Consider the following 13843-nt stretch of genomic DNA (forward strand, 5'->3'; position numbering starts at 1 on the left):
CAAAATACACAATCGCTGGGATTTAAGTTTTTTATTTTTGTTTTTTGAAAGCTCATCTTGAGCTTGAGGTCACTGCGGAGCAGCAAGCAAAGGCAAACGTCGTTTTTCGTATATATAAAAATCCACATACAGAATTTGCAACAATGTTGCAAGGCAGCTTAATCAGCTGTTGAATGCTCTACAGTGGAACAGAAATTTAATGATCACAATAGCAAAAAAAGCAACAATAAGTAATAACAAATAAATCACTAATACAATTTAAGCATTTGTAAGCAATGTTGAAAAATAAAAGCTAAGATAAGCATTAAACAAAACTTTTAAAATAAAATTTAAGCTAACTACAAATAAAGTTAAGCTTCAAAATGCTGCTTTTAACTTTATTAGAAGTAGCTTTAAAAATAATATGCGTATATTTATGCATAAATATTTAAAAAATAACTAAACAAACTTTTATTTAAACTTAGCTTGGTCTTGAGTGAATAAATTATAATGAATATGTTACTTTACTTATATTTTTCAAAGTATTTTTTAATAATACTATAGAGACTAGTAATTTAAAAAGCATAAATAAGTAATGCCAAATACAAAAATAATTAAACTTAATAAATTCTGCAAGCAAAAAGCTAAGCTAAGCCTTAAGCAAATATTTAAAATAAGTTTGAAGCTTGAAAATTCTACTTTTAAGTTTGATAAAAATATTTTAAAATATTATATGCGATTATAAATGAATTTATATAAATTAAGCATAAGCTTAAGTGAATAAATTATAAATTACTTGTTTCGCTTTAGTGTTATTTTCTTTTTAATTAAAATTGGTAGACAAATGCATATGCCCACACTAAACTTGAAAGCAACGTAACGTAAAAATTAAACGCACCATTACTTTAGCTAGTTAACAAAACATTTCTCGCCTTTTTGGTTACTTTTATTTTGGCCCCTGAGGCTGCACAAGTCGCTACAAGAGAGACAACTGGACATAGAGCTTGCTTGTCTATTGAAGACTCAACGCGTAATGATGTGCTAATGATCTGCAACAAACGTGTCTGTGTTGCTGTCTCGCTCTCTATGTGTGTGTGTTGCCTGTATGGCAATTAATCTTCTAAAGGTTTGTTGCGCCTCGTGTCGAACTTACAATACATACAATTTATATAGCAAGTATGCTTAATTGATAGCGAAAATATGTTTGTACTTTCACTTGCTTTGTTTGGCAGGCAACGCTATAATTATTAAAAAATTAAATAATATGTATTCTTAGGCGTAACTAAGTCTGTTTCAAATATTAGCTCATAGCATTGTTGACAACTTTCTTGCATGCATAACTTTTACTCACATAATCCTTCTAAAAAAATTTAAAAACAAATTAACATATAGAGCGAAGCTTATGCAAATGGCCACGAGACAGACATAGCTATGCATATGAATGGTCATCAGTAGGCAAATCTGTTTAAATGATCAATTAAAATTACGTATACGTAATTTGTATGCTGGGCTCTTAACGTTGTTGTGGCTATGAATGAGTTTACATGTTTTCACTTTTAATACACACGCAGACGCACAAATGATAGTGAAACCATATACACGGTCACAGTCCCAGCAGCAGCAGCAGCAGCAGCAGAAGCAAAACGAAACATTACAGTTTGAGTTTTAACTTTGCCATAATTTGGACTCTCTAACTGTTGGCATTTTTATTTTTTGGCATTTAATGATCATTGTGTACATTCACCGTGCTCATCTAGTTCGTAAGTATAAAAAGCCTTTCATGGCTTGGCTGGTTCTGCTTCATTTTGTTTAATGACAATGAAAGATATATATGTATACACATGCACACACACACAGCTACACATTTGTATCTTTTACATTTTTGCTTTCGTTTATGAACTTTCACGTATGTATGTGGCTCTGTTCAAATTGTAGAAAATTACATTGAAAGTGCCGCAGGGCCAAAAAGTTTTTTTTTGAACACGTCGGAAGTTCAAGCGGGGAGCTGCGTGTCGTGTCGAGAAGATTTAAGCGCTTAAATGTGTTTTACAAAATTACCTAATTTCGGTTACGAAACAAATCAATTAAATGCGTGTCAGTCCAAACCAAGACCACAGTTATGTTTGTAACACACTTCTTAGCTCGAGCCTACATTTCACTTTGACGAACTGACCTCAAAAGAATTTACGATGCAACCAAAATGAAGTCATAAAAAATTTGGCGAAAAGCAAAAATACAAATCCAATGGCCAATTTTCAATAGATTTATGAGCTAGAGATCACAGCATTGATGGCCACAGTTTATGGGTTTGGGAAATGACTGCAAAGCCTTCAGCAAAAGCGCTGCTCGTTATTATAAATAATATCCGCTTGGCAAGCTTATTGAAATAAAAACGCAAGTTTCTCATGCTAAAAGTTAAATTCATTAACAAAAGAAGCATTAAGAATTTTAAGCTGAGAAAAATTGGGCTTATCTCAAAAAGTTTGTTAACAACAATTTACATTTTGCAGCAGCTTTATAAAGATCCAATGCCGTCTCTTCTGGGAACGCATATTAAATGCAATAAATTTTGTTAACTGTCAGTCTATATGCTTTATAAATTCAAAGGAAATTAGCATATAGATAGCTGCAGCAAATAGAATTAATATTTGGCTATTGGCCATATACAGCTGACAAAACAATAGAAACGCGCAAAGCTGCAATTGCAATTGCATAAAGGGGGCGGGCGGGTGGCGTGCGCTTGCTACCTGTTGGCCAAAGTCTGCGCATGTGAAAGCCGCCAACATGGACAGCAATTTGGCCGTATGGCAAACTGTGAGCGCATTAATGATTTTCAACTTGGCTTTTGTTGCCAACAGAGATGCGTGCGCCAAGTGCTTGGGCAGAGGGGGGTGCAGCTGCTTGCAGGGTACTGTGTCTTGTTTTAATACATTGACCCAGTAGACATTTGGTATGCAACAAAGTCAGTTGGCAACAATTAAAATCAGCTGCACAGTGGGCTGCAACAAACAAATAAATTATGCTAACCCAAAAACGAATAAAATTGCTTTGCAGCTACAACTCTTAAGCATCTATAAATTATTTATTTTTTTTATTATTAGCCTTAGGCCCACTGTGCCTGCTGGCTGCTGTTTTGTTGCACTTCATTAGTATAAAACGAATGCAAATCTCGTTGCTGTGTTTGGCTTTCGTTTTTTTATTTTTTTTTTTTGCAGTTGCTGCGACTAGCTTTGAGTTTTTTTTTTTTTGTTTTTTGGAAAGCCATTGGCAGCTGCTCGTGTTATTGGCAAAGTTTCCTTGACAACGCCTTTCACTGTGCGCTGCTCCAGTTGATGATGAACTTGTCACAAGTCAAAAGGGCAATCGATTCAATCAATCTATGGCAAACTCTCTGGAAACATCTGTAGACAGCCAAATCTATCGCATGAGCTTAACATAAATTTGCATAAGCACTAAAGCCCAAGCATAACTGTAAACACAATCAAATGCGACTTTTATATTATTAGAAACAAGCGCTTAATAAATTACTAAGCTAGCGGCAGGCTGAACGACTTTGAAATACGCTTACAAGTTAACAGATTATAGAAATTTAATTGCAGTGAATTAAAAAGAAATATTAGACTTGTAAGCGGTATACGTAATTTACGTATACGCAATGCAAATTTTTGTTATGCGCTTGAGTTTTTAAAAATTGTAGAATATTCTATAAACTAAACTATATTAACTTTTTATGCCAAATGCTTGTTAGCACTAAAAACTTGAGCGTAGTATAACAAAATCTATAAAAAGGGTATACAAATTGCTTTCAAGGCTTATTTTAGCTTATCAGTTATTATACTATATAAAGTCTCTATATACTCTTTTTTTTATTTCCAGCTGTCTACTCTAGAGTGTTTATTTTATTTATGTTTTGTTATGGCTTAAGCTTGAGCTGTCGAACGACATTTGCATTTGATGCAGTCCAAGATATTTGGTGAAATGAATAATAGAGTATGCGAGATCTATGCCAGTGTCACATGCCGGAGCCGGAGCGGCAAGTTGATCAGCAAATGCGATTAAAATATCAAGTGTAAGCGACACCGAACAGAGAGTATTGAAAGAATGCGACGTGCCACAAAGATAAAGAGATGCGACGCTAAAGCGACGACGACGACGCATTGAAAGGCAAGGCTAACTGACTGACTGACTGACTGACTAACTGAGTGAATGACTGAGCGTCAGACAAAAGCCGCTGACGCCGGCACTTTGACGAACACAAAATTGACTTTCTCCATTCCCAATATAATTAATAGTAATATTTTGTTTTCTTATAGACAAGCTGAGAGCTCTGCACGTCCACAGAATTGTAACGCGACGGCGGCGGCTGCTGCGGCTCAGGAAGTAATTTATTATTGCAGGCATGTGCATCCAAAAAAAAAACTTTAACTCACATAGCGCATAATTCATTAGTTAAAAATTTGCAGCGCTCTATGGGGCGTATGTGTAACAAGTGAAAAGTTTAAATAATTGCACTGTGTGTGGGCAAGCCCTGCTACAAACAACAACAACCACAACAACAAAATATTTCTAAAACTATGTAAGAAGTCACACAACAAAAGACAAAAATGTATGAGTAATGCCGCAGAGCAAACGCATTATTTATGCAAATTGTTTAAAAGAAACAAACACCAGCTACAGCTTCTGAGTCTGAAAGACTTTCAAAAAATAAAAACAAATACAAACTATTTTTAAACAATATTTGTGTGCTACTGTGAGACTTTTACTTTTTTTTTTGTTTTGGACTGTCGCCAAAGCGCTGAAAATTGGAATAAGTTTAGTTTAAAGCTTCGAAAGTGTTATTTTAAATAACAACAACAACAAAATGAACGAACTAAATATTGACAGACAGTTGTGGGTGAACCTGTCTCAATGGAAATATGTTGCTGCCACAACGAGTTGCATTCTTCATTTTATTTTCACTTTAACGACAAGATTTTTTTTTTCTTAAATGCAAAACTGATGGCCTAAAATATAGGGAAGTTATGGCTGTTTTAAACCTACTTTTAAAGTAGGTAAATGCATTTTTAGTGTTGAGTTATTTAATTATTTAAATTATATGGCTTTGATGTACTATTTTTATAGCTAACATGGTTAAAAAATATAAAAATAATTTCATCGATTTATGTTTTAAAGCTAAGCTGCTGGCTTAATTGATCTTTTACACAAATTTCCTGCTTTCTCGCTTTAGAGATAGCGAGACCGAGACCCTAGACATATCATAAGCATATGCAGCTGCACTTGCTGTCTGCAACTTTTTCTTTTTGCCATGACTTTAAGCTCTATTTTTTATAATCGTTTTTGTGTTTTTTTTTTTACATAACAATCGAATTAACAAATCGCGTTAAATGCTTAGACATACAAGGCACGCACTTTGCACTACTTATAACTAGTTGTTGTTGTTGCTGTTGCTGTTGGCGCATTTGACGTTCATTGACATGTGTGTAGCTAATGGTTGGAGCTGTATCAAAAGCTTGTCAAATTGTCACCACGGCCCGCAGACCGGCGTCTGAAAATTTCGCTGGCACGCGCTCTAAGTACTGCTCACAACTTGAATTTCTTATTATACATTTGGGTTTTTGAAAAGCGAAATGAAACGTAAATGTTATTTAATGCGTTTTCGTGCATAGCTCTGTTTAAAGCCTGTTATAATTAGATTGCATAACATCTTGTTTTATTTATACATATGCTTTTGTTTGGCGATTATCTAATTGTACAAAAGAAAGCGGCATATAGCCAATTAGACTACTTTGTCTATCTTTCTTTTGCTTTCTTTGAATTGACGGCTGGCCTTTGCTTTAATCGCATTTGCATAATCTCGCTTCGAGAATTTATTTGCATTTGATAACAAGATTAACATACACATGCATGTTTTTATGCTATTATCACACTTTCGCACATAAACATATAAAATAAACATTTTATTTCCAATATGCTGTGGAATGACTTAAAATATTATTAAATTTCACTTTTGTCGGCAACATAAATATCAAACGCAATCTTTGCAGATAAAGTTAATAGCTAAATTTATAATTTTAACACTTAAAGCTTCAATTTATATAATCTGGCAATAGATCCTAATCGCATATACTTAATTAAAGATTGATGACAATATATTACTCTGGTTAACAGTTTGTTTATCACATTATGTTCATCAAAATAAAGAAAACTTTTGTTTTACTAAATTATGAGCACAAAACTTATCCAATTAAAGAAATTCAAATATCACTGGTCAGAGATTTAAATGTTATTTTATCTATACCCATATGGCTTGTTGTCATTATTCAAATTTTAGCGCCTTCGTATTCGTGCAGAATACCCAAGACCCAAACCATGTTTGTCCAGCCCTATTATTGTTGCTAGTTCATTTAACAGGGAGCATTCGCTTGTTCATAAACGATTAGATTATTGTTAAGTCTAAAGTTTTCAAAAGTTTTACTATTTTAGTATAAAAACTAATTATTTAATTTAAAAATATGAAGATTTTGCATCCCGCAATTCTAAAAAGATCACCTTCGAAAGAGTCAGATCTCACGGAGAAAAAGCTAATCCGACAGCACTGGCTGTGCTATCCAAATACGCGTCTCCAATCAGAAAAAAATAAAATTTAGTATAATTTTGGATTCCATTGGGAGTGGTTGTGTTCTTTAAATATAATTCTCAGTGTTTCTTTTTGTGCCGGCTATACAATATATAAATCTTAAAGGTGAGCAGAATATTAATTTCAACAAATACAGTTGTGCTAGCGATCACATCTGGACATTTTGCTCATGAAAACTAATATCTACCCACACTAATACAATCAGCCGCCCACTTTTAACGCTGACTTGCAATTTATGCAACTAGAAATAAAATTCGCTTAAAACCTCTGCTATCTCTAGGGGGGCAAAGGCAAATGTAAATATAGCACTGTTTAGTAAATGGAGGTGTATGTTTTAATGAATAATTCGTGCTTATTTGAGCTTTGAATAACCTTTAGTTAGGCTACTTGAATTAGGCACACAATTTAATGTTGAACTTTCCCCAGCAAACAACATACACGTATGCATATGTGTGTGTGTGTGTGTGTGAAACACTTGCTCATTTTATATGCATTTGTTTTGTTGTTTTTCAGCCGGCACAGCCGGTTTTCTTTAAGATAAAAGAGAATAAGAGCGCACAGAAGAGCGGAATTTACAAGTTAATATTTGCTTTACCTTGATTTTATGTTGATAGTGTTAAAATTCTTAGATTTTTCTAGCAAATACTTAAGTTTATCAACAACATTGAAATTACTTTGACTTTGGCAAAGCTTATCAGTGCTGCTGATAGTATATAAAGCAAGCTTTACCGTTGTTTTTCTGTTGTAAATACTTTAAGAGAAAGCTTCAGTAGTTTTGGCAACCATTTTGTAGGCGTGTCTTCCAATATGGTGTGATTTTTCCATCACGCCATTTGGCATGCTAATATCTATCTTTATAATTAACGTATTCTTAAACGACATCAAGCACAGCTTAATCAATTTGCTCAAGCTAAAAATAAAGCCAGCTCACAATTGACTTATCAATTAACCAATATAATCTAATAAATTGCATAATAAACTTTTGCAATCTGTGACAATTTCAATTAAATAATTTAAGCTGATTAGAATCTCAGCTGTGAATAGACCGATTGGCGCCATTTGGTCAAAGTTTAAAAGGTGCCAACAATCGATAACAAACAATTTTAAAGTGCGCAGCACTGTTTACTCTTTTTATCGTGTTTTTGTACTTGATGATACTCGCAAGTGCTTAAGCTTAATTTTGCAAGGTAAAGTAAATTGTTGTTGCGCGTCAATGAACTTGACTGAGTATTAATTAAATATTATAATTTCAACGAGCGGGCTGTGGAAAAATTGCGCACTGATAAGAGTTAGCGCGTGCGGCGAGCGTAAAGCGTTTAAAAGAGAGCCCAAAAGCCACAATATAAAATTGATTGACCGGCATATGCGATAACGATTACAACGCTGACTGTGTTTTTTTATTCTACGCTTGTTTACAATTTGTTTGCAATATTTAGTTTAAATAAGCATATAAAAGAGAGTGAGAGAGAATCTGAGCAAATCTTATCTTTGCTTTACTTAGTGTAGTTTTTAATACGCGATTACGACGATTGCGCAACTAAATTGTTTATTGAGTTGCAGTCTAACGGTGCGCCCAGTAGACAGTTTACAGTTATCACTTGGTGTAACAACGTGTTAGAAAATAGCAAATACGTATTATAATAAATCAATACTCATTGATAAAATAGAAAATAGGCCAAAATGTTTGCATTACGACGCACTCTAAATATAATCAACCGATCTCAATTGGACAAACAGCTGTTTATGCGTGCCGCCTTTGAAGCTAACTTTGCAAGCAGCGCGGCGGTATGTGTTCAGATTTTGGGATCAAAGTTCACTTTGAAAACAATCTGTGAATTTATTTGAAATTTGGTAACGCAGTAAAGTTAAATAAATTGTCAAAAAAAAACTCATATTTCAAAATGGAATCAAATTTTAGCGAGGTGAACCATTAATAACCGCCCATTATTACGTCTTCACTTATACCAAGCCTAACTATTAATCACAGATAACATATCCTATTTGTAATCCACAGATGGCTCAGAAAATACGCGCTGGACCCGTTGTCGATGTGCTGGGTGATGAGATGACCCGCATCATTTGGCAGTCAATCAAGGATAAGCTTATTCTGCCTTTCCTGGACATTGAGCTGCACACTTATGATCTGGGCATTGAGCATCGCGACAAAACCGAAGATCAGGTGACCATCGACTGCGCCGAAGCTATTAAGAAGTACAATGTGGGCATCAAGTGCGCCACAATTACGCCCGATGAGAAGCGGGTTGAAGAGTTCAACCTGAAGAAGATGTGGAAGTCTCCCAATGGCACCATTCGTAATATACTCGGCGGCACGGTGTTCCGTGAGGCTATCATCTGCAAGAATGTGCCACGTTTGGTCACAGGCTGGCAGAAACCCATTGTCATTGGACGTCACGCCCATGCCGATCAGTACAAGGCTGTGGACTATGTGGTGCCCGGACCTGGCAAGCTTACGATGACCTGGAAGGGCAATGATGGCCAAGTCATTGAGGAAGTTATTAATGACTTCAAGGGTCCAGGCGTGGCCCTAGGCATGTTCAACACAGACGATTCCATTGTGGACTTTGCACATGCTTCGTTCAAGTATGCGCTGGACCGCAAACTGCCGCTGTACATGAGCACCAAGAACACAATTCTCAAGAAGTACGATGGTCGCTTTAAGGATATCTTTGAGGATTTGTACAACAAACAGTACAAGAAGGAGTATGAGGCTGCTGGTATCTGGTACGAGCATCGCTTGATCGACGATATGGTAGCCTATGCCATGAAGTCTGAGGGCGGCTTCTGCTGGGCCTGCAAGAACTACGATGGTGATGTGCAATCTGATTCTGTTGCTCAGGGCTACGGCTCACTGGGTCTGATGACCTCAGTGCTGCTCTGCCCCGATGGCAAGACTGTGGAGGCTGAAGCTGCTCACGGCACAGTGACACGTCATTTCCGCTTCTATCAGCAGGGCAAGGAGACCTCCACCAACCCGATTGCTTCGATCTTTGCCTGGACACGTGGTCTGCTGCATCGCGCCAAGCTGGACAACAACAAGCCACTGGAGAAGTTCGCCAATACGCTGGAGCAGGTGTGCATTGACACCATTGAGAGCGGTGCAATGACCAAGGATTTGGCCATTTGCATTAAGGGCAGCATTAATGCTGTTGAGCGCAAGGACTATCAGGAGACCTTCGAGTTCATGGAGACACTCGCCAAGAATCTGAAGATTGCTCTGAACAAAAGCCAATGACTGACCGACCTCAAAGAGGCGCAGTCAGCACATCTCTAAATAATTTACATGTCCATGTGCTTGTGCATAGTTTAGAAAGCTAATCATTGTGTATGTCATTGCTCTTTCGGTTTGTAGTCGTCGTCGTTGTCTTTTTTTAATGTTTAATTGTCTCTGAGAGACTGCTAAAGCTACCCTTAATCTTTCAACTATACTTTGTAAACGGAAAGAAAATCTTTTAAATAAATGTATTTTTATACCGCCAAAGAAAATGTTTTGTGAAAAAGCTCAGCTCTCGAAATACATTTGCTTTGTGTATTGATATGACGTGAGGTCTTTAACCTGGGCAAGCAAATATTAAATAGACAAAAAAAAAACAATGCTTGCGTCTATTATATGGGGCCACTTGCGAGGCTTCCGACTGCTGGGACTTGCACAGCTTATTGGATTTGCAGCGCGCAGTCTTGAGTCAACGCTCGTGTGTGGAAGAACGCAAGTGAAGCGGCATAGATAAAGCAAAGTGTGGCATGTTAGTCCAAGCCTTGGGCTATGGCTACTGCCTGGCATACTTGCTGGCGCTAATAAGCTGGCCAGGCGCGGCCTATCCCGCCAGCAGCTACAGAGATTTGGATATATGCAATCACTGGAATGGCAGAAGACACTTTCTGGAGCTGGGTGAACGTGGCGAGCTGCATGCCAGAAATGTGAGCACCACAGCATATCGCGTAAGTAGCGAAATTTTTATAGCAAGTGCAGCTAAAGCAAAGTTTGCAACAACTAGAGCACACCACTGAGTCAGCAGGGCGACTCTTTGGCAGCTGATGTTTGGTATCAGTGCAATCTGGAGCTGGTCACCTGTGCCGAGTGTGTCATACGTGTTACCTTTCTGCATGCCAACTTCAGCAAGAGCTGCAGCAACACCGGCGGCAAGTCTATACTTTGCCCTTGCGAGCATATACAATTTAGCGAACCACCCTACGATACAACCATATCGGGTCAGGAGTTTTGTGGCGATGGTAAAGTCTTTCGCAGCAAGACGCGCACTTTGCAATTGAAGTTCTTCTATCGAGCGACCAATGCACATGTCTTCTCGCTGCAGTACTTCTCAGAACGTAAGTTCCAATTGCCTAACAGTTTTAAAAACCGCTGAAATTCGTATTCACCTCCAGGCAACGTTAAAATTGTTAGCGGCTCACCGCGTCAAATGATTGTGGGCACTGGCAATGCTAAATATCAGCCACAAGTTATATCGACGCCCTATTTTCCCATGAACTATCCACGTGACTATGGCATCGAGCATATATTGACCTGCGAAGCGGACAACTGTCAAGTGCGTCTAGACTTTACCGATTTTCAACTGGGACTTGCCTCTACGCTGGAAATCTTCGACTCGAATGGACAAATGCTCGACTCCTATACAGGCGAACACTTTCGTCCGCCCATAACCGTAAGCAGTGGCAAATCCTTGCTGCTGCAATTTCGCGGCAATGCTGCCACAGGCGTAGGATTTCGCGCCGAGGTGAGCTTTGTCTCGGCCAAGCAGCTAAAGGACGAGCGACTGGTGCCCTACACTGGTAAGCGCGCCAATGGGGCTGGGGGTGGCACTTGAAGGTCTGCAATTGTCATATTGATTTTGGTTGTATAAATGTTTCAATGTCAATGGTAATATGAGATGCAAAGCTAAACAGCGAGACACTTTGGCATAGTTCACTTGGCGTCAATCAATATTGTTGGGCTAGCAGTGTCATAAGAGCTGTAATTATAGCTAAGCTAACGATGGGCAAAGCAAGGAATAGAAAACTAAGCGATGCCAAGTAAATTTCTAACTTAATTTAATGATTTGCAGAACTTTTGATATGTTGATTTAGAATTTAATCGCGCACTTACTCCTCTTAGATTGCGGTGGCATGGTTACCGGTCCTGGTGGTGCTATCACTATGATGAACATGATAGAGAATGCCACCGATGTGCGTTTGTTCGACTGCATTTGGATTATACGGCCTGGCAATAATTATATGATGATGAAGACACACATTTCACTGCGAGTTGAAGATTTCTATGGCATGGCCGCGCGTTCCGAGCTGAGCATTAAGCAAGGCACCACCTCAGAGGGCCTGGAGATCGAGCATGTCATGTGGCCCAACAACGGACTCAGCAAGGAGAGTCACATTGCACCCATACTAACGGGTTATTATATAAGATTACGCGGTGTCTTTGGCATGCCATCCAAGCTGGCCATTGTCTACAGTGTCTTTAACTATTTGAGTAAGTTACTCTTGCAGTTGCTGCCAATCTCTAACCATTTTGTGCGCCCTTGCAGATTGCTATATAGGCTCCGAATTTCTGTGCAGCAATAATCATTGCATCTCCATACGGCTGCACTGCGATGGTTTTGATCACTGCGGCGATGGCAGCGATGAGCCGGATTCCTGCGAGGAGGATTGGGCGCATCTGCATCACGATCGTCGCTGGTATAATCACAAGCCAAACTATTATTTTCCGAAAATCGATCAGTATCCGGATTTGAAAACCGCCACGGGTATTTTTATTATAAGCACCTTGGGCATCTTTGGCGTGCTCTCCGGCTGGATGATCATACTCTATCGCATGGGTGTGCGCGCCAGACATCAGCGTGAGCTGCAGAGTCATTTGCAGACCATAAGCGAGCTGCTGGACCGTCAGGAGGAGGAACGCACGCCAGATGAGCCGCCCAGCTATGAAGCGCCGCCGGATTATGAGGAGGTTATCAAAGTGGGCATGCAGCAGGAGCTGCGTGAGCCCAAGCGGCAGCGTCGACTTGGTCGCTTGGTTTGCCAACGTGCGCCCAGCAGCTGCACCTTGCAATCCACAGTGGAGCAGGACACCACAGGTGCAGCAGCAGAGGAGCAGCCTAGCACTTCGGCAGCAGCGCTGCGCAATGGTGGTGAGGAAACGCTTGCAACACGTTTGCTTATGGCCAGCGCCATTTGTGGTAAGTTTGGTGTAACCCCTGCTCCTGCTTTGACTTTGCTAATTGACTCGACAGAATCACATTTGCAGGCGCTGCAGGCGCGTCTGGCACGACAGCGACGTCAGCAGCAGCAGCCGGCGGGGGCGGCGCAGCCTTGGGGCTTTCAGCGGGCACGTCATCGGTATCCGCTGGGCGTGAACTATCCACAGGGGGTGGCTGCGCTGGCGGCGGGACGAGTACGACGCCAAACAGCGCGGCGGACGACTGCACCGACGCCTTTCGCGACCATTCACTCAATATATCGCTCACTCTAGGTATGCCCAGCTCCAACGCAAGCCAGAGCCTGGCCAGCAATTGCACTGAGCATACGTATTTGAAGCGCGCTCGGCGTCCACTGGCGCCCAGACTGCGTCACACTTTCTCCTCACCCGAAGCGTTTTGTGCGCCTGAGCTGCAGCTGCCCTATCCCGATTTCCTTAGCTATGGCACCAATTTGCCGCATGAGCGCAGCAGCAGCAACTTTGGCTCCGAACTCTCCAGAGATCCCTCCAACTATAGCATGGGCAAGCGTGCGCGCATTACGCCCACTGAATCTCCCACCTTAACAGACTCTGACGCTCCCACGCTGCAATCGCAGCTTACGCTCTCCCAGCAACAGCTGCTCAGCGCTTATAGCGACAGCGAAGCCGAGGAGCAGCAAGTCTCGTGCTTTGGTAGGCGTCTGCGTCGCAGTCGCTCCTTTAACAGCGGCGGCGGCAGCGCAGCCAGACGTCGTCAGCAGCATCAACGCAGCTCATCCGCAGATCTGCTGATTTATCCCTCACTGCAGCGACGTCTGGATCACGCTGGCGAGGGTCAGCTGCAACGTTTGTTTTTTATCTGAACTGTAAATGGTAACGAATAGTATTATACTCCATACGCCTGGTGTGATTCTGTCTGGGATCTGGCTACTCTCTTATATTATATATACTTATCTAGTCTAAAAACTCTTAATCAAAACTAAATAAAATAATTTACACAATTTGTTGCGATACATATGTTTATT

At 39.9% G+C, this 13843-nt stretch overlaps 2 protein-coding genes across 4 annotated transcripts; both read left to right on the forward strand.

The window, feature by feature from the left end:
* The first annotated feature begins 6634 nt into the window (after positions 1–6634).
* Positions 6635–10126, forward strand: LOC108601025 (isocitrate dehydrogenase [NADP] cytoplasmic). 2 transcript variants are annotated; one of them, XM_017988902.2, is made up of 2 exons: positions 6635–6721; positions 8631–10126. In XM_017988902.2, the coding sequence occupies exon 2, from the start codon at positions 8631–8633 to the stop codon at positions 9867–9869; it is 1239 nt and encodes a 412-aa protein (XP_017844391.1). In that variant the 5' UTR covers positions 6635–6721; the 3' UTR covers positions 9870–10126. The 2 variants fall into 2 exon arrangements, with proteins under 2 accessions (XP_017844391.1, XP_017844390.1); XM_017988901.2 differs by lacking the exon at positions 6635–6721 and adding an exon at positions 8191–8401.
* A 196-nt stretch (positions 10127–10322) lies between these two features.
* Positions 10323–13820, forward strand: LOC108600267. Of its 2 annotated transcripts, none has more exons than XM_017987723.1 (6): positions 10323–10573; positions 10630–10960; positions 11018–11422; positions 11745–12113; positions 12169–12819; positions 12888–13820. In XM_017987723.1, exons 1-6 carry the CDS (start codon positions 10376–10378, stop codon positions 13679–13681), a joined length of 2748 nt encoding a protein of 915 aa, XP_017843212.1. In that variant the 5' UTR covers positions 10323–10375; the 3' UTR covers positions 13682–13820. The 2 variants fall into 2 exon arrangements, with proteins under 2 accessions (XP_017843212.1, XP_017843213.1); XM_017987724.1 differs by having other exon boundaries at positions 12874–13201.
* Positions 13821–13843: the final 23 nt, after the last annotated feature.

Source organism: Drosophila busckii, chromosome 3L (genome assembly GCF_011750605.1).
Source record: "Drosophila busckii strain San Diego stock center, stock number 13000-0081.31 chromosome 3L, ASM1175060v1, whole genome shotgun sequence".
NCBI lineage: Eukaryota > Metazoa > Arthropoda > Insecta > Diptera > Drosophilidae > Drosophila > Drosophila busckii.